The sequence below is a fragment of the Perissodus microlepis genome, chromosome 7 (assembly GCF_051167445.1).
Source record: "Perissodus microlepis isolate ML-2025 ecotype Zambia chromosome 7, ASM5116744v1, whole genome shotgun sequence".
Lineage (NCBI taxonomy): Eukaryota > Metazoa > Chordata > Actinopteri > Cichliformes > Cichlidae > Perissodus > Perissodus microlepis.
This window is the reverse complement of record NC_140467.1, coordinates 64,031,022-64,049,215: the sequence shown is the minus strand read 5'-3', so window position 1 is coordinate 64,049,215 and position 18,194 is coordinate 64,031,022. Positions and strand designations below refer to the sequence as shown.

The 18,194-nt window shown below is 45.3% G+C and overlaps 1 protein-coding gene across 3 annotated transcripts in view; it reads right to left on the bottom strand.

The window, feature by feature from the left end:
- znf609a (zinc finger protein 609a) overlaps window positions 1–18,194 on the bottom strand; it is a 31,629-nt gene that overhangs the window by 11,963 nt on the left and 1,472 nt on the right. For 2 of the 3 annotated variants that reach the window (XM_084936628.1, XM_084936626.1), the window contains exons 2-3: window positions 7,527–7,659; window positions 2,373–3,203 (exon numbers count right to left, since the gene is read on the bottom strand). In XM_084936628.1, the coding sequence (XP_084792754.1) occupies window positions 2,373–3,083 (711 nt within the window). In that variant the 5' untranslated portion in view covers window positions 3,084–3,203; window positions 7,527–7,659. The remainder of the gene's footprint in view (window positions 1–2,372; window positions 3,204–7,526; window positions 7,660–18,194) is intronic. The other variant, XM_084936627.1, reaches the window with a different exon arrangement.

The following is an 18,194-nucleotide window of genomic DNA, read 5'->3' as shown; positions in this document are numbered from 1 at the left end:
CACAGACCATCCTTGCTCCTCCTCATTCAGCCGGAGTATTTATTACAAGCCACATTCCTTTCAAGGCCACAGGCAGATCGGCCTCTCTCTGGATCTCAGACGGAGGCAGAGGGCTGACGAGGGACCCGACACAACCTCGGGTCACTCACTGGCCGGTGGGTTGACAAAGCGCTAGCCTGAGGAGTGAAGACGAGGAGCGTTTGCTCAAAGGTTTCTCTGTTTTATTGCACAGTCTTCACCTGACAGCATAAACCGCCTTGAGACGTCTGCTGTTGTGATTTGGAGCCATACAAATAAAACTGAGTTTAACAGGAATCAGGCTTTAGGGTCTGGACTAGGGCTGGGTCATATCATACCGTTCACGGTAACACCGGTATAACGTTGGGCAACGATAAGAAAATGAAACATGGCGATAGAATATGGGTAAAACGCGCATGCGCAGTGCTTTTGTTTTCATACGCACATGGTGGAAAAAGCACGGCGGCGACGCAGAATGAGAAGGGCGAAAGCGGATCGTTGAGTGAAACGGATGAACCTGAACTGGTTTGTAAAAATGCTGCAGCTTCACTGGTTTAGCTTTGGTCTGTCTGATACACAACAAAGCACTATGTTTGGTAGCGCGTGCTAGCGGGCCGTCGTTATTCATTCTACATGGTTATGCTGAGGATGTGTCGGCCAGTTTCCACTGGAAATGCCTTTTGGTTAAACTGCCAGCAAGGATTTGCATTTGCACTGTTACATTTTTATTTAACTTTAATGCACATAAAAAACAGCTGCTTGTTTAAGTGAAAATACATTGATGGAGGTTTTTTTTGGGAGAAGGGAGCCGGAGGTCGACAGACGGATTGGTGCTGCGGCTGCAGTGATGCAGACGCCGCACCGGTCCGTCGTGGTGAAGAGGGAGCTGAGAGTAAAAGCGAAGCTCTCAATTTACCGGTCGATCTACGTCCCTATCCTCACCTATGGCCACGAGCTGTGGGTAGTGACCGAAAGAACGAGATCGCGGATACAAGCGGCGGAAATGAGCTTCCTCCGAAGGGTGGCTGGCCTCTCCCTTAGAGATAGGGTGAGAAGTTCGGCCATCAGGGAGGGGCTCAGAGTAGAGCCGCTGCTGCTCCACATCGAAAGGAGCCAGCTGAGGTGGTTCGGGCATCTGACAAGGATGCCTCCTGGGCGCCTCCTGGGTGAGGTGTTCCGGGCATGTCCCACCGGGAGGAGGCCCCGGGGCAGACCCAGGACACGCTGGAGAGATTATATCTCGCCTTGGTGTTCCTGCGGATAAGCTGGAGGAGGAGGCTGGGGAGAGGGAGGTGTGGGCTTCTCTGCTTAGGCTGCTGCCCCCACGACCCGGCCCCGGATAAAGTGGAAGAAGATGGATGGATGTTTGTTTTTTTGCACTAATAAAGTTGTGGAGTTGTAAAGTATTTTGTCTCGTGTCAGTTATATCGTTATCGCAAATTTTCAAATGTATATGGTGATAAATACTTTTGGCCATATCGCGCTGCTCTAAGCATCGTGTCTGTGAGGCCTGTGAGGCCCCCACAGCATCTCCTCTCAGGGGAATTTGGTGCCAGTGCTTTTTAGACTGAATCCAGCATCCAGACAACAAAAATACAAACAGGAAACCTAAAAATCGAATTCGAGTAAAGGCGTCCATCTTTTAAACGCTGCCCTGACCGTACGACACGATCAATCTAATCTTGAATTAACAGCTCACTCAGGACTTCAATCCACTGCAACTTTAACCTTTAATCGCAGTTTAATCTTGAATTGGCAGGCTCAGTTTACTCCCCACACTAACTCCAATAAATGGATGAATTTAAGGCTTTTTAAGGAACCACACAAGCCCCAAAGCTGAAGCTTTCTGAAGCTTTTCTTAAAAGAGTCGGTTTAACCTCTGATGAACAGTCCAGTTAGCTGTGAAGCAGAAGTGTGTTTACCTGAAATCAGCCCTGAAAAACACACCTGCCAGTGCAGTGAAATGATCAGCGGCAGAACAGAGAGGTCCAAAGACTCCTTTGTTAATGACGACACGGGTCTTAGTGCAGAAGCTTTAACAGTGGGATTATCTAAAAACAGAAACTGGGTTAGATTAGACCGAGTTTAACTTAGCTCAGGTTCACACGGAGGCATTTTTAGCTCGTCCACGGCCGACCGGGTCAGCAGTGACCAGCGCTTGGTTTGCTTTGGTTCTTTGTTCAGAGCTAAAAGTGAGCACATTTAGATCCTTTGACCACGAGGAGCACACCGAACACGACGCTCACGTACATCATGTTCAGTGTGCAGCTTCCACTCACAGCATGTGGGCTCCATCAACAACAAGGAGACACGATTATTTTAATTTGTTCAGGCATCAGCTTTATTCCTCTTACCTTTTCCCCACCCATCGCTTTCTTCAGATTTCGGCAGTCGCCCCCATCCACCTCTTCCTGCTCCGTCGTCACGGCCTGGCCTATCCCGGCTGAGTCCAGCGGCGTGTTCCCGAGCTGCTCGGCCGTAGCGAGCTCGGGGGCCTGTTGGCCCTCGAAGGGTCCGCCTCGAGGCGCTCCTAACGGCAGCACCGAGGACTCTTTCTCAGCGTTCGCCGCTCCCGCCTCCATTTTCTCCTTCTTGCTTTTCCCAGACACCCCGTCCTTGTCCTTTTTCACCACGGGGAGGATGCGGGAGGGCTTACTTGACTTGTCCGTCCCCTTGCTCGGGGCAGAGTTGGCGTTCTGGGGCGGCAGGTCCCCGGGGACCCGGCCCTGAACCTCTTTTTTAGCTCCGTCTGAGTGCGGCGTCTTCACGCTCTCCTTAGAGTTTTTACTGCGCTTGGATTTGGATTTGCTCTCTTTGCCCGCCGTGGCGGACGCAGGGCTAACAAACTTTATATTGTCAGGTAAAGCTGCCACGGCGCTGGGAGGGGCCGCCATGCCCCCTCCCTCCTTGCTGCTCGACATCTCTAGCTTGTCCTTCTCTAAGTCGGCGTCCAGGTCAATGATCAGATTGCCAACACCGATATCCCACTCATCACCGCTGTCGTACGTGTCCACCGCGTTGGAGTCCACACCTTTCCCGCCTGCAGGGCCGCTGCTGAGGGACATCTTAGTAGGAGCGTCCCGGAGCGCCACAGGAGGGCTGCAGGAGGGCCGCGCTCCTCCCAGCCGCAGGACGCCTCCTCAGGGCCGGACCCCACGCCTCCACCCGGCTCCCCGCATCGCCTCCTGCAGGAAGGACAGGTGAGACAAACCAGAAAAGAGCAGGTTAGATTAGCTTAGCCCCGCCTCCTGAGACAGAGTTCAGAAGTTATTTTTAACTTGATGACAACACTATGATCGAAGGCCAGGAAGAGAACAACTTTACATTTCGAGTTGCTCATCCCAGTTTCACTGTTCAGGCCGGGGAACAAAGGCACGTGTGAGGAAGAAATTTAGTCGTAAACCAAACCGTCAGATGTCAAGTCTGGATTGTTTCAGCCTCCAACGAGGGCGTCTGCGGTTTCACAGCGATTTACACCAGCACAAAAAGCCTGAACCCGTCTGCACGCTCGCTGGTTGGTGGGAATCACGAGGTTGCGAAACAAAGGCCCTGAGTGACAGCGAGGACAACGCCCCGGCTTAGCAAGATCACACAATAAGGAGGTGCACCTGATTCACAACGAGGAAAAAACAGTGCAAGAATTAAGCTTAATGGTTTGATCATTTTTAGAATATTCATAGAAGAGATGTAGCTGAAAACATGAACTAAAACCAAATGTTTTATTCAGGATCTGAGTCTCAGGTTCATCTTTGATCCACAGAGCATCTCAGCACCACTGCAGGCTGCGACTTCCTGTTTGCTGTCAGGTTCTGTTACTTCACGAAGACGATTACTCGTCAGGATAACGGCGCGCTGAGGGAGAACATGCACACCTCCTGCTCTAAAGCCTCCTTCAGGCCACTGATCACAGGACAGGAGCTCGTTGACCCCTGACCTTCTGACAATACACAGCAGCGGGAGCAGATGTGGGGAGGAGGCGGTGCAATGTTAACATCCTAAAGCCCCACCAACTCCACCCTGAGGCTAATTAAGGCTTATGTCTGATCAGTCCATATGTGGAGAGGAGGCGGGCTGAAGCGCTCGTTTTATTAGTCACTGAAATATCTGTGACGTGAACGCCCACGGTACCGTACCGCTGCCGCAGCTGATTTATTCGAGTCCCAGCACCGTTTACGGAAACAGGAAGTCGTTTCCGCAGGAGGAAGGAGGGCGGCACACTGCAGACGACCCAGGAAAATAAGTCCAGCAGAGCGGACCGTTTCCCTGGTACTCCTGAAGCCTGTTGATTAATACTCATCCTGTCCAATTACACCATTGTTCAAGAAACAAACTGTACAAACAGCTTCACAGCTGTGGGTTGCTCCGCCTTGTTTTTGCACTGCAGCCTGCGCACGTCGCCCTGCGTGCAGCCTCTAAAGGTTAAAGATCGTTAAACAGATTCTGCAGTGATCCTACAGGATGCTGCAGGGCGAGCAGTCTTTACAAAGGTTAATCTTATTATACAGTTATTGAGTAAAAATTAACAGCTGCACACCTGCAGGCAAAAAACTGTTAATGGAAACTCTTCTGTTTTTAAATCAGTGTGTTCCAAACTTACACAGATCATTTAAATTAATAATTTAAAGAAAACCACATCTGAACATTCAAAACGTGCAGATGAAGCGTCCAATTATTAAAGCCCCTCCTCACAGACGCAAAGACGTGAACTCCGGAGTGTTTAAGCAACTTCTGCTTAAATCGTGCAGCATCATGAAGAATCAAAGAGTAAAAGTTACTTCATCTACACCCATCGGAGGACAAAATCAAAGAGGAACGAGACGAGCTCCACCTTGCTTCTCTCAGGTGAGCTCCACCTGAGGATGCTCTGAGTTTAACTGCATGTCTCACCTGTTGCTCACAGGTGTTTTTACCTGCACACTAAATTGTCCAAATGCAGTTAGTTTCAGAGCTGCATGAGATTCAGTCCCGACTCTGTGAGGCGCGTTTCATTATTCTTAATAATTATTTGTAAAAAGGCCCAACGGTAGATTAGTTTTGTTTCTGTGGGTGTTTATTACATTTTCCATGAAGGCATTAAAATGTTATTTATTCTAATAATAATAATAATAATAATAATAATAATAATAATAATAATAATAATACCACCACATACTATGAATATCACAGTACCTCCTGATAAACGCTGTGATAAAACCTTCCTTTTTCAGGCACAGTGACTGCTACCTGCATTCAGGAAATATAACTCTCGTCTTATTATCGCCACACCTGCCCCCACCTGCAAGAGCACACACAGAGAAACATCCACCCTTCAAAGCAGCGTTTCCACCCACCAAACACCAAAACAAACACGTCGTTGTGAAATTCATCCAGATCAAGGCCTGACTGGGATTTCCACAAGTTCACAAAGATCTGATTCAAAAATCGTCCACGAGGATAAGAAACCAACAAAAACCAGAGTGATGGATGTGTCTGAGGTTTGTGTGGATGGCAGTACAGAACCGAGCTCACGTTTAGTTCAAAATCTAACCGCAGCATTTAGAGAAACTCCTGGGATTCATACTTCTGTGCTCTACTGTACACACTGGTTAACCTTTAACCCGTCTGGCAGCAGTGCTACGAAGCACACTAACCGAGGAGACGAGGAGGCAGATGGACAGACAGGAGCTGTGGACATAATCCTGCTGCTAATGATTCAACTGCTCTGAGAAAACACCAGCAACAGCGAGCCGAACACGCCACGACCGAGGCCGGTGCCAAACTCCAAAAGCTGAGCCATCAGACGCTCCTCCATCCATGACTCAGTTCAAACCTTTACCAAGTGATTATTTTGCAAATGTCACATATTACTATAAAACAGAAACAGAGTCTCAGTTTGACAAACATTCAACCATCGATTACCCCATCACTTAACTGGAAGATGGGGCTGCTCAATTAATCGGATTTTAATCTCGATTACGATCTGGGCTTTCAACGATCATTAAAAATGACTGAGCCGATTATTAGCCCCTCCCTCCTGCTTTACTCTCGCGCTGCTCCGTGTGGCAAATCGAGCGCACCTCTCTGCATTTCGAACACGCGTCACAACAATTAAGAGCAGCGGTCTCCAACCTTTTTTGCGCCACGGACCGGTTTATGCCCGACAATATTTTCACGGACCGGCCTTTAAGGTGTGGCGGATAAATACAACAAAATAAAACTAGTACCGGTACCGAAAAAGAGAAGATTTATTCATAACACACGTGAAAAGACCCAGGAAAACCGAGTAAACGATAAAAACGATAACAAAATAACGCTGAAAACCGATAAAAACCCTGAAAACTATACATTTCACACCTGAGCCTCAACTCTCGCGGCCCGGTACCAAACGACTCACGGACCGGTGCCGGTCCGAGGCCCGGGGGTTGGGGACCGCTGATTAAGAGGACCGAGGGAAGCTCGGAAAGCTAAGCAGAAGTTATTTGGAGAGGAGAGTGACTGCTGTTGGTTGAAAAGAGAGGTGAAAAAACTTCAGTGGTTGGAAACATTATGGGTTCGAGTCAGACGTGGATCAAGTAGACACAGTGTGTAAACTTTGCTACGGTGTCGTAGCTGCACCACAGAGCAACACTGCAAAGTTCACTAAACACAGATGTTTACATTTTTCATTTATTTCTTATATTGCAAACATTTGCACTGTTATCAGTATTTGCACTATTTTATATTATTTTTTGACAATCTTTAAAGTCATTATTCAAAACATTGTTATTGTTAAATAAATATCGTCAAATAATCGAGATCTCAATGTCAGTGAAAATAAGCGTGATTATCATCTTTGCCATAATCGAGCAGCCCTACTGGAAGAGAAATGCTTTTGTCTTATTAATAAACAATAATAAACACCCAAAACCATGTTTTATCTGTCAAAACAACTACTAAACCTTTGGATGTATTTATGCACCATATTAAAAACATTTTCTTAAATGCAAAAATATATAAATAATGTCAAGTAGAGTCAAAGGTCAAATAAAATAAAACAAATATGCAGTCAAAACTACGGCATAAAAACTGACCTGTACCGTCTCTTGGCAGGCTTTCTGACGTTAGCGAAGTTTTCATGCTGCTGTTACAGCAGCCGGGCACCCCACGCCCCCCTTTAGACTCACCCCTGTTTGCCTCTCTGTAAAATAGCAGCCTGCCGTCAGCCTTCATCAAGCTTAAACTTAGAAGCTTTCACGTTTCCACAGTAAAGGTTTTAATGGTGATCACAGCAACAGCGCTGCTGTTTTCTTTCACTCAGCCTCAACGCAGCGTGACAGTACGTGGTGTGTAAACAGTCTCCGCCCCCACGTTAAACTGTGCCAGCGCCGTCGTCCCTGCTGCTGTTGTGCTCTCAGTGTTTCATAAAAACGTTTCTGCTTTTAGCAGATGTGGGAGAAACGCTCGTTTTAATAAAACGGCTTAAACGCAAAGAGAATTTTTTACAATCAAATAATTGGAATTACTTGATGAATCGTTGCAGTCACACTCACTTGGATTGCACAGGTCGCCTGATAGACGGGAACCATCTGCAGACAGACGGTCAGCGTGCGGACATGAGGCTCTGTCACCGAGCACAACTCAAGGCGACTCGGCTCGGCAGCTGGTTGTATCCCGGTTGTATTCCTGGAGAACAGGAAGAGTTAAATGTGACTTCCTGTGCATGTAGACAACAACAGACATGTGATGTTCACTGATTCAGCAGTTAACTGCTGTAGTATCACAAACGTGGCCTCTTTCAATCGCTGACTGACGACAAAAAACCAAAACCACTGAGATAAACTTATGTTAAGGAATCAAACAGATGCTAACCATGTTTAGCTTTGAGGACGTAACTTGCTGTTGGAAAAAAGTGATAAATCTCAAGATATGTTAATGCAACATTCGCCATTCTAACATTTTACATTATGTTAACAATGTCACATCGTGACTGAAGTACTGCGATAACATCGTGGGGATGTGGGGTGACTCCCACCTCGACAAGTGGTTCAGCGACTCAGTGAATTTGTGTAAGGAGAGCAAATCAAAACGCACTGCAGCAAACAGAAGCATGGCTCAAAAACAGAAGATAACGAAATCTATTTTACACGTGATGACCTGTGGATAAATAAATATCTGACCTCTGAGGTTTGTCCTTGATGCTCACTGGGCTGTCATTCTCAGCTGATTGTTACTTAATTAACCTCTCATTTCTGACGTGTTCTCTCGTTTGTTTGAGTGTAAAACTGATTAATAAAGCTAGGAAAGCCCTGCTTTGGAGGCCTACCGGGGGTCCTGGCTGGCCGTGGGGCTCTCTGGAGGCCTGGGAATGGCGAGGAATCACCCAGGAGTAACTGAAAGACGTTTCTGGAGACAGAAAGGTTCCTGTCAGATCTACAGAGACCCTGAAAAGGCTAAGCCATCTGTTCTCCTGCTACGGCTGATTGTTTGTTTGTTTTTTATCAGTAAAAACAATCAAACTTCACATTAAAAAGCTGTGACGTTACCCACGCTGCACCTCCAAAGGCAGCAAACACCATTTTTTGCACAGACTCCTAATCTGCCTGTACAAAAATGACTGAGTGGATTAGCTGCTGGCATTCATACCGCCGGGCTCCTCTCAGATCAGACTTTCTGCTCAACTGCCTCCAATGCCACACTTAATTAAAGGCGGCGAGGTGGCGAGACCTCCAGCGGCTGGAGAGAAAGAGGAGCCTGTTTCTGTGAAAATCCACCCTGAGAAGCTCTGGCTCCGGCACAGAGCTCAGCCAGCCGGGCTTTTCCCCAGCAGCAGGACAGAATCAAACCCGCCGTTCTGACGGAAACTTGGCCCGGGCGTCGCTCTCTACGCTACACGTCCCACACAGGCTGAATCCACGCCGCGGTGATTAACAGGCTGCCGGGCATCCTCTGTGAAGCGCTGCAGGAGGAGGAAGACGAGGCTGGGAAAGCTAGCGTTGCCCCCACATCGGCCGGCATACTTTGCATCTATCTGTGATTTAACGGTAAAACTAGGGCTGGGCGATATGGCCTAAAATCCATATCGTGATATAATTTGAAGCATGTGCGGTAACGATATATTCTTTTCTTCTGTATAACGTATTTTCCACACTAGAAGGACTTAAAATCCTTTAATTTTCTCAAAAATCGAGAGTGTGCCTTATGTACGAATTCTGGTTGTGCTTACTGACCTCGAACCGATTTTGGCTGCAGAAATCTGTTAAAAATGTTTTAGTACAGCTTTGGTAAGCCGCACTGCTTGATGGATTGTCAGAGCATTACGGCTGCCGTAGTGAGGAGCTTCACGGAGTAATCTGGGTCCAAAACTCCGCCCCTTCAGGTCCCAAAGTCAAACGAACACTAAGAGTTAAAAACGGTCTAAATTCTTTCATCTTTAATAAAATCATCAGCGTTGCTGCTTTATCAGGTGTAACAATTAAGTTTAACATCCAGGCATCCATGAAAACAGAATTTATTACACTTAACGGAGTTAGAAGTTAGCAGGAAGTTAGCTCGCTAGTTTTGCTAGTTACCTAAGCATGATATAGCATGTTCTGACTGAGAGATTTCTGAAAAAATTCAAAGGTACAGCTCTGCTACCACTTCCAACATAAATAAAGACAGAAAACTAAACAGCAGATTTATCTGACTGCTTTGTTTCGCTTAATGTGTCTTATAATCCCGAGCACCTTACGGTCCAAAAAATACATATTTAACTTTTTTATTTGTCACACTGCAGTTTCATGTTGCAAAGCTCCTCTTTTTAACTTCAGTGGATATTATACATGGTTATGCTCAGGATATGTCAGCACATTTCTACTGGAAATGCCTTTTGGTTAAACTTTCAGCGAGGAATTTGCATTTGCACTGTTAAATGTTTATATAGCTTTAATGTACATAAAAAACAGCTGCTTGTTTAAGTGAAAATAAAGGGATGGGTTTTTTTTGTGCTAGTGAAGTTGTGGAGTTGTATACTGTCTCACATCAATTATATCGTTATCAAAAATGTTCAAATATATATCGTGACAAATATTTTTGGCCATATCGCCCTGCTCTAGTCTCCACTGAAGACATACTGAACAGAGGTGAGCATGGACATTCACACTCCAGGTGTAGGGATGGGTAGGTTCTGACATAAACGGTAGTAACCAGACCGAAAAGCAGCGCACATTTCGGTGCTTTATTTTCCCGAGATGTCACACACTTTGGATTCTAGCCAATCATTTAACCTTTCCAAGGATAGTAGGTGGGCCCAGGTACTAGGGCTGCCACAAACAATTATTCTGATAGTCGACTAGTCAGCGATTATTTTTGCGATTAGTCGACTAATCAGATCATCATCCATTGGACGTAAAACGTACAGCTTATTGCACCAGCAGCATCTGCTCTTATATAACTATCATTAGCTTACAGCTTTAAGTGTTTAAGGTCTGTGCTAACTAAAAATAAAGACAAGATGATAGTTTATTAAATTTTAATGAAATTTGCAGATTGTTTCAGTGAAGTTTAATAAACTCCTTGCTATCTAAAATATAACAGGACACCGGAGTAAATTCTCGAGCATCTCACACTTCTGATAATCAGCTGTCTGCTTGATGTTTATTCAGTTGTGTAAAAACTATAACTTTAATCTCAGCCAAACAGATTTACTCAGGAACAAATAAGACAATAAAAAAAGCCAAACAATAACATTTTTAAGTTATCTAAGTGACTCATATATGTTTAACCTGAGTAGCGAAAGACTGCGGTGGGTTTGAAAACGATTTGCCGGGAGTCCGGTGTTCTCACGGCTCTAGTGAGCCTTGCCCCCGGCTAACTATCGAGCTAGTGGGTAACAGACGTCTCCGGAAACGTCGGAGCGCTTTTGAAAATATGTGGTGTCTTGATAAACCGAGCAGATATTTGAGGTTTACACAGCTACATTCTCGCCTGAAAATATGTTAAACGTTTATTTTGTGACCCAGAAAGAATAATAAGAGTAATATTAAAACTAACTAGCTGCCGCCATTGTTGTAAACTGAGCTGGGCCGCGCTATGAATTCTGGGACACAGCTTCTTCTTCTTCTTCGGGGTTTAACGGCAGCTGGCATCCTTGTACATGCAGTGCTGCCATCTTCTGTTTCAGTCCGTTATTACACTCTTAAATCCTACTACTTATTCCTGCGTCTTTTGTGATCTTACAAAGCTTCAAACGAGGCGTCGACTATTAAATCAGTCGTTGACGATTTTTATAGTCGACGTAATCGTGACTAGTCGACTAACCGTGGCAGCCCTAGTTAGTACGTACGTTCTTTTAGAGCAGAGCTACAGATTAAAAATGCCCAAGGCGAAGCGGTCAAAGTCTGGCTGTACTTCACAGCAAAAGATGCAAACTCAGCAGCCTGCAACAAGTGCTTTAAGCTGATACTGTGCAAAGGCCGAGAAATGCACCGTATTTGATAGCTTGCTGCGAGACCTCACACCGAGTGCGGGTGTGTTGCCTGTTATCAGACCCGGAGTTAGCAACATCCCCCAAGAACCCGAAGAGGAGAGTCCTGGCCCCTAGCCCTGCCAGTGTAGCAGAAATGATGAGGATGATGATGCAGCAGCAGCCGTTCTTCTCTGCGTGAGTAGTTTAATGTTGTTCGTGTGTAATTTACGTTGAGGAGGCTAACCACGTTATTACATTAATGCATGTAAGGTGAACTAGCAAACACCGTCGTAGTTACATGCGGCTGTCTTCTTGTTTGATAGAGTGAAACCATATATGCCCTAAAGCTGCAGAAAAGGCTAACATTGTTATCTTTTTACAAAAAAAAAAAACCCAGCTACACATGAGAGGCTTTAGGACAAAGTTTGTGTTCCCCATTGTTTAAGCACCGGTTCGAGCACCGTTTAAGCACCGGCACCGTTTCAAAAGTACCGGTTTGGCACCGATATTGGTAAAACTGACTTGGTGATCATTCATATGTGTTCAGACTGACGGGGATTCAGCTCATAAATCATGACGCGGTGCTCTGCCTACAGCTGCCTTTATAAGATAGTTACTGGTATCAGTAACTCTGGCTCTGCATTCACATGCTGTCGCATCAATGCTGCACCACACAGCACCAAGTTTGACCGTCCAGTAAGAGAAAACGACAAAATCTGTCACTGACGTAAAACATTTTTTAATTAAGGTTTCATTTATTCAAGCCAAGTTACATTTGGCTTATAAAAATAAAATAAATGCACATTTTGACCCCAAAAACAAAGACAAGCCAACTCTGATCGATACTGATATCAGCACCCACGAGGACATCGGTCACGACATATTCAACATTAATCCCGATACTCAGTTTAGTCCAGATGTTTTCCACTTTACGAGCTTTAAATGTTCTTATAGAATCCTCCTTGCACAATTATTAATGATTACACGGCCATTAAAGCAGGATTCAGGCGTCATTTATCTACAAGTGCTTCAGCTGTTTATTATCCTCTCCTCTGCATTTAAGAAACAAAAATGTCTGGCAGTCTGAAGAAAAACTCCCATGCAGCTAACAGCCAGTTCATGTGAAGACACGGTGCAAACACCCAACCGTGGCTGCAGTGGAGCAAAGGGATTTACAGCCAGTGAAAACAGGTCAGACGCTGAGGTGCTTACAGCAGACACACAGTGCTGAGGACACTGATGATGACGATAACACAAAGTGCTCCTGTGAGGGACAGCTGGCAAAAACAATCCAACTTATACTGACAGATGAAGCCACAGACAGGGTTCATTCAAAATCCTGAAATTCAAACTGAGGAACAGAAGCTCTTAAACATCTTTGAGCAGCGTGACGACACCATGTGGTTAAAAACACCTCGAGGCCAAAGGTTCAACCTCAAGCTAAACAAAACATCCCCAACACAACACGAGATCGTGAGGGTGAGCGCACCGGTACAGGTCAGAGGTCAGCCCACGCGGTTCCAGCCCTGTTGCTGTCCACGCCTGATTTCTACCGATTGACATTATGGGTCCTAATACAGCGGAGCCGTGGCGAGCCGCAGCAGCTCCTGCTGTTTTTACATTTTTCTTGTTCTTTCTAATAATTTCACGTGTCGTCGTTTCCATGCTTTACAGCAGTTTGTTCCAACCCTGCCTGTCTGTGAAGGTTCTCAGTCATCCAACCCTGTCCATCAATCATTTTTCATATTTTCCTTTCTGATGTTAATGAGTCATTTGCTGTGTTTCTCTCATAATTTCCTCTAATTTTGAACAGCTTCCAGTCATTTTAGATTAGTCATTGATTATTGTTCCTTTCATAATTTTCCTTGTAGTTTCCAACAATTTTCCACCTGCTTTCCAGTTATTTACTCAGTGTCTGTTTTGTTTTCTGTGGACAGTTTGGAAGGCTGACTCTGCTTGGCTGTTTGTTGACATGCTGCACACGGACGACCACGTTTCATGCACCCAAACTGTCTCTAAGATTAGACTCAGGACGGGTTTGTGACTCCTCCTTACTTACTTTGAAGAATCAAACATCTCTGAACCGCACGTGCAAACCTTCATCGGTTTAGTCACAGTTCAGGTGATGAGGGTGAAGTGAAGAGCGGCGCCTCCTGGGCCCGACGCGACAACCGCCAGAAAACAAACTAAACACAGAACGGTTCGCCTGCAGAGCTCTGTCATGCAACTGTCAGAGCCAGAAGTGGAAACACCCGCATCCTGTTTAACCGTTAACGTGTTCAAACATTACAGCGAAAAGTGACTTCAGTCAGAAAATACACTTCATACTCGACATGCTTCCTCCCTGAGAGACAGACCTTTACTGCAGGCGCCTCAGCTGCTGCCCGTTTCTGGGTCTTTCTGTCCACGGTGGCGTCTTCTGTTTGGATGCCGAGCCGGCCTGAAGTCCGCTGATCGACTCAGACATTTAACACTACTGCCCTTCTTTCTCTTGGGCTGCTCTTTGGTTGCTTTCTCAGCATGTTTTGGGTCCTTGTTTACTGTGAAGCATCAGCTTATCAGGTCTGAGAGTCAGCAACAGAGCAGTAACTGCCCTGCTCAAGATAACCAATGAGGACAGGGGTTACTAGAATAGGTCTGCATGTTAAATACACACTGAAAAAACAATACAACTCCCACTTTCATGCTGTGGTCTAAGGGTTTTTTCCCCTAGATAACTTTAGCCACACACGGCTTACAAATTTCTACCTGACGGCTTTGACTTACGTCAACGGTGATTTTGTATAAATCAGGACTTTGGCTGTGAACAAACACAGTGGGAAAAGTCACTCGCTGTGGGCCGGCTGTGCATCATCGTACACTGAAATCTCACCAGGAAAAACTTGCAAAACAACCGTTATTGTAGTACGTATATACACTTTAATGCTTTAAATAAGATATTATTTAATTTGCCTCGACAATGAATTCAATGGGGGTTTCCAATAGGGCATAGGCATAGACATTTTTGCAGGATATATATGGTGAATTTATATGCATAGGGTGCTAGGGCTGGGTATCGTCACTGATTTCTAGAATCGATTCGATCCACGATTTGATTCAATTCGATTCGATTTAAATCTGGGAAATTTTGCCTCAGACAGTCAGAAATATTATAATCCAGATCAGCACATTTACATATTTTTGTATCTATAAAAAGGAAGCTGACACTCGCAAGACTTTATCAAAGGTGTGAGCATCACAGCAGAGGCCTTTGTGTCAAAGCAGCTGAAGATAAAACACAGAAACACATGAAGGTGGTTTTCCTGGCCTGGGATTTTATAAAAATATTCTGCAGTACATCAAAAATAAAAGAAAACCATTAATCAGCATATGAACGTCACCTCTGAAGTCACAGCGGTTTTATTAGAGACACGGCGTTTTGTATTTTGCATGATTTTAAAAAGTTTACATTTGTTCAGAAGCCTGCTGAACGGCAGAAATTAGGTTTTCTTTTCAGAAGTAAGTAAAAGGGAAAAAAACATCGGCCGACAGCCTGTAAACAACGGTAGACTTGTGCGTAACAAGCAAGCGAATAATGCAGAAAACAGATTTTTAGACGGGAAACTGTTCTTGAAGTACAGAGAGAGAGAGAGAGAGAGAGAGAGAGAGAGAGAGAGAGAGAGAGAGAGAGAGAGAGAGAGAGAGAGAGAGAGAGAGAGAGAGAGAGAGAGCGCTGTGCATGTAGTGTGATTTTATCCTGGTGGAAGAAAAACAGCAAAAGTCAGAGTGAATTCATGACGATGTTTATGTGAAGCATAGTTTGGATCTTCTTTTGCTGCTGGTTCAGTCAATATTGTTTGGAGAGAGATCAAACTAACAGCTTTAGAATCAGCGCAAAAAGGATGTAAACACAAAGCTCGACCCGCCGACAGATCAGAATCAGCGAGCTGTTGGCTTTCAGCCCCGACCGTGTCCGTGCCGTCAGGTGAGAAAGGCGACATCTCACTGATTCTGATCCATCGGCGGCTCCGCGGTTTGTGTTTACATCTTTGTGCAGAAGCCGTGTTCCTGCTCTCATTTACTGTTTTAGCTATTTGGTGGTTGTTGAAATGTGAGGTTTAACCTGAGATTCTGGCGTTTCGGGCAAAATAAATTAATATTAAAAAAATCGATTCGGGATTTTAATGAATCGATATCACGTTTGTGGGGATAGGTTAATTGGATAATCCAAATTGCCACTAGGTGTGAATGTGCGAGTGAATGTGAGTGTGAATGGTTGTCTGTCCTTGTGTGTTGGCCCTGCGACAGACTGGCGACCTGTCCAGGGTGTACCCCGCCTCTCGCCCTATGACAGCTGGGATTGGCTCCAGCACCCCCCGCGACCCTGAAAAGGATAAGCGGTAGCAAATGGATGGATGGATGGATGGATATCACGTTATCCAAGCCAGAATCGATTTTAATCGATAAATCGATTATCAAAACACACCCCTAGTTTCCAACCTAAAACCATCTGGTTCCAAAATTACGGTTGTTCCAGTGTCACAGACGCAACATCGCAACTGCCCGGCCGTCTTCTTTAGACTTTGCATCGAGAAAAAGTTGGTTTGATTTGGAACTAATCAAGAAAAGCAGATTATGTAGCAGGGATGTGTGGGACTACTTTGCTAGTTGTCACTATTATCACTAGTCAGCACTGGCCATGCTAGTCATTTCAAAAAACAAAACGAGACGTCGGATGCAAGCAGTGGAAATAAGCTTCCTCCAACGTGTTAGCATAGGGTGAGGAGTTATTCTCAAGCAGCTGCTACTCCTCCACATCGATGGGAGCCAGTTGAGGCTCTCAACTCCGGGGTAAGGTGTTCCAGCTGGGCATGAGGAAGCCCCAGGGTAAACCTAGTAATGGAAGAGGCCTGCCTAACCACCTAACACCTAACCACCATGGACTTCCACTGTGTGTGTTTTGTCCAGGTGTGCTTTCGCTGCACTGGCAGTGTGTCTGGGATCATTATTGCTGAAAATGAAGCAGCTGCCGATCAGATGTTCCCAGATGTTACTGCAGGGTGGATCAAACTGACGGTACTTTTCTACGGTCACAAACAGCACCGGCTGAACAGCAGGCCAAACCACGACAGAGCCTCCACCGTGTTTCACACACGGCTGCAGACTCTCACTGTCGGACCTCTCTCCTGACCACCTCCGTACATACGGACCATGATTTGTATCTTTCGCTCCATCAGACCCATTTTCAGTCCAGTTCTTGTGTAACTTTCACACCTCAGCCTTGCCTCCTGCTTTACTTCTTTAAGAATGGCTTCCTGAGAGCCGTCCTGCCACTGAGACCATTTCTGATGAAGCTTCAGTGAGCAGTAGATGATCAGCTGAAGGTCCAGATGCATCTCTCAGGGCCTGCATCAGGTCTTTGCTGGATCTGTCCCTCTTTCTTAAGAACAAGAGTTTTTAAAAACCTTTTTTTTGCTTCCACTTATCCAGTTTTCTCACATTCATTCACAGGGGTGGCTGTAGCTCAACCTTCCGATCACCTACTGATCGGAAGGTTGGTGGTTCAATCCTCGGCTCCTCCAGTCTGCATGTCAAGTATCCTTGGGCAAGATACTGACCCCAAGTTGTGTCTGATGCATCCATCGGAGTATGAATGTGTGTGTGTGTGTGTGTGTAGTTAGACAGCACTAAGTATAGAGAAAGTTCTTGTGAGAATGGGTGTGACTGGGAGAATGTGACATGTTGTATAGAGCGCTTTGAGTACTCCGGGAGAGTAGAAAAGTGCTCTATAAGAATCAGTCCATTTACGATTCCTAAGGAAACACCGCACACCACGCTGAGATGTGCAAAGTTTTCATAAACGCTATTATATGTCAAACTGGTATCTTTATCATAACAAAGAGCTTTAATTTGTAACTTAAAACATCTGAGTTATCTTTGCTCAGGCGTCTTATGTACACACACACAGACACACACACACACAACACTGGTTCACCCTTCCAGCCCTTTTATGCTTGAATGATTCAGAGTAGAAACGCTCAAAAAAACAAAACAATAACACAATAACAACAAAAAAGCATGACTCTGAAAATGGTCAGGTACAAGGACTGGATTTAAAATGAGTGAAGTGAAAAAGCAGCTAATGTCCAAAGAAGAACTTTGCAAGACCTTCAGAAATCCCAGAGAACAATTTCTCAGTACGGACTGTATTTTAAATTTTAAACCAAAGTCACTGACAATCATCACGAGTTGAATAAATTCCAGATTCACACTTTTGGAAGTTGCTCCTTTCATGGACACGGGCAGGAATCAGCACATGTTAAACTCGTGTTAAGGACACAAAAACAAAGGTGGTGAATTCACGCCCGTGAACACACATCAATAGATTAGAAGCCACGACCTCCTAATCTATTGATTTCCCCATCAGATTAACACACCTCCCATTAGTGTCAGAGTACTTACTACAAAGATAACGATGCAACGCCTGCTGTGTCCTTTTGTGTGTCTCCACACATGCAGGTGTTGCTTCAGAGCGAGATTAGAGCACTACAGTGAGTTCAGTCCAGCAGGTTAGCCCACATACAGTACATTTATAGGCCTGCAGTCACCTAATGTTACACAACCACAATAATGTGACATTTATCGTGCTGCTGCTGGAGGCTTAATTCACTCATGCCAACTACAACTTTTCTAGGAACTGTGCATCACAGTGACAAACAAAGCAGATCCAGAAAATCCATCTGAGGGGGGTATTTACATCATGTGGCTAGCTTTCAAACATCGCCTTCGCTAG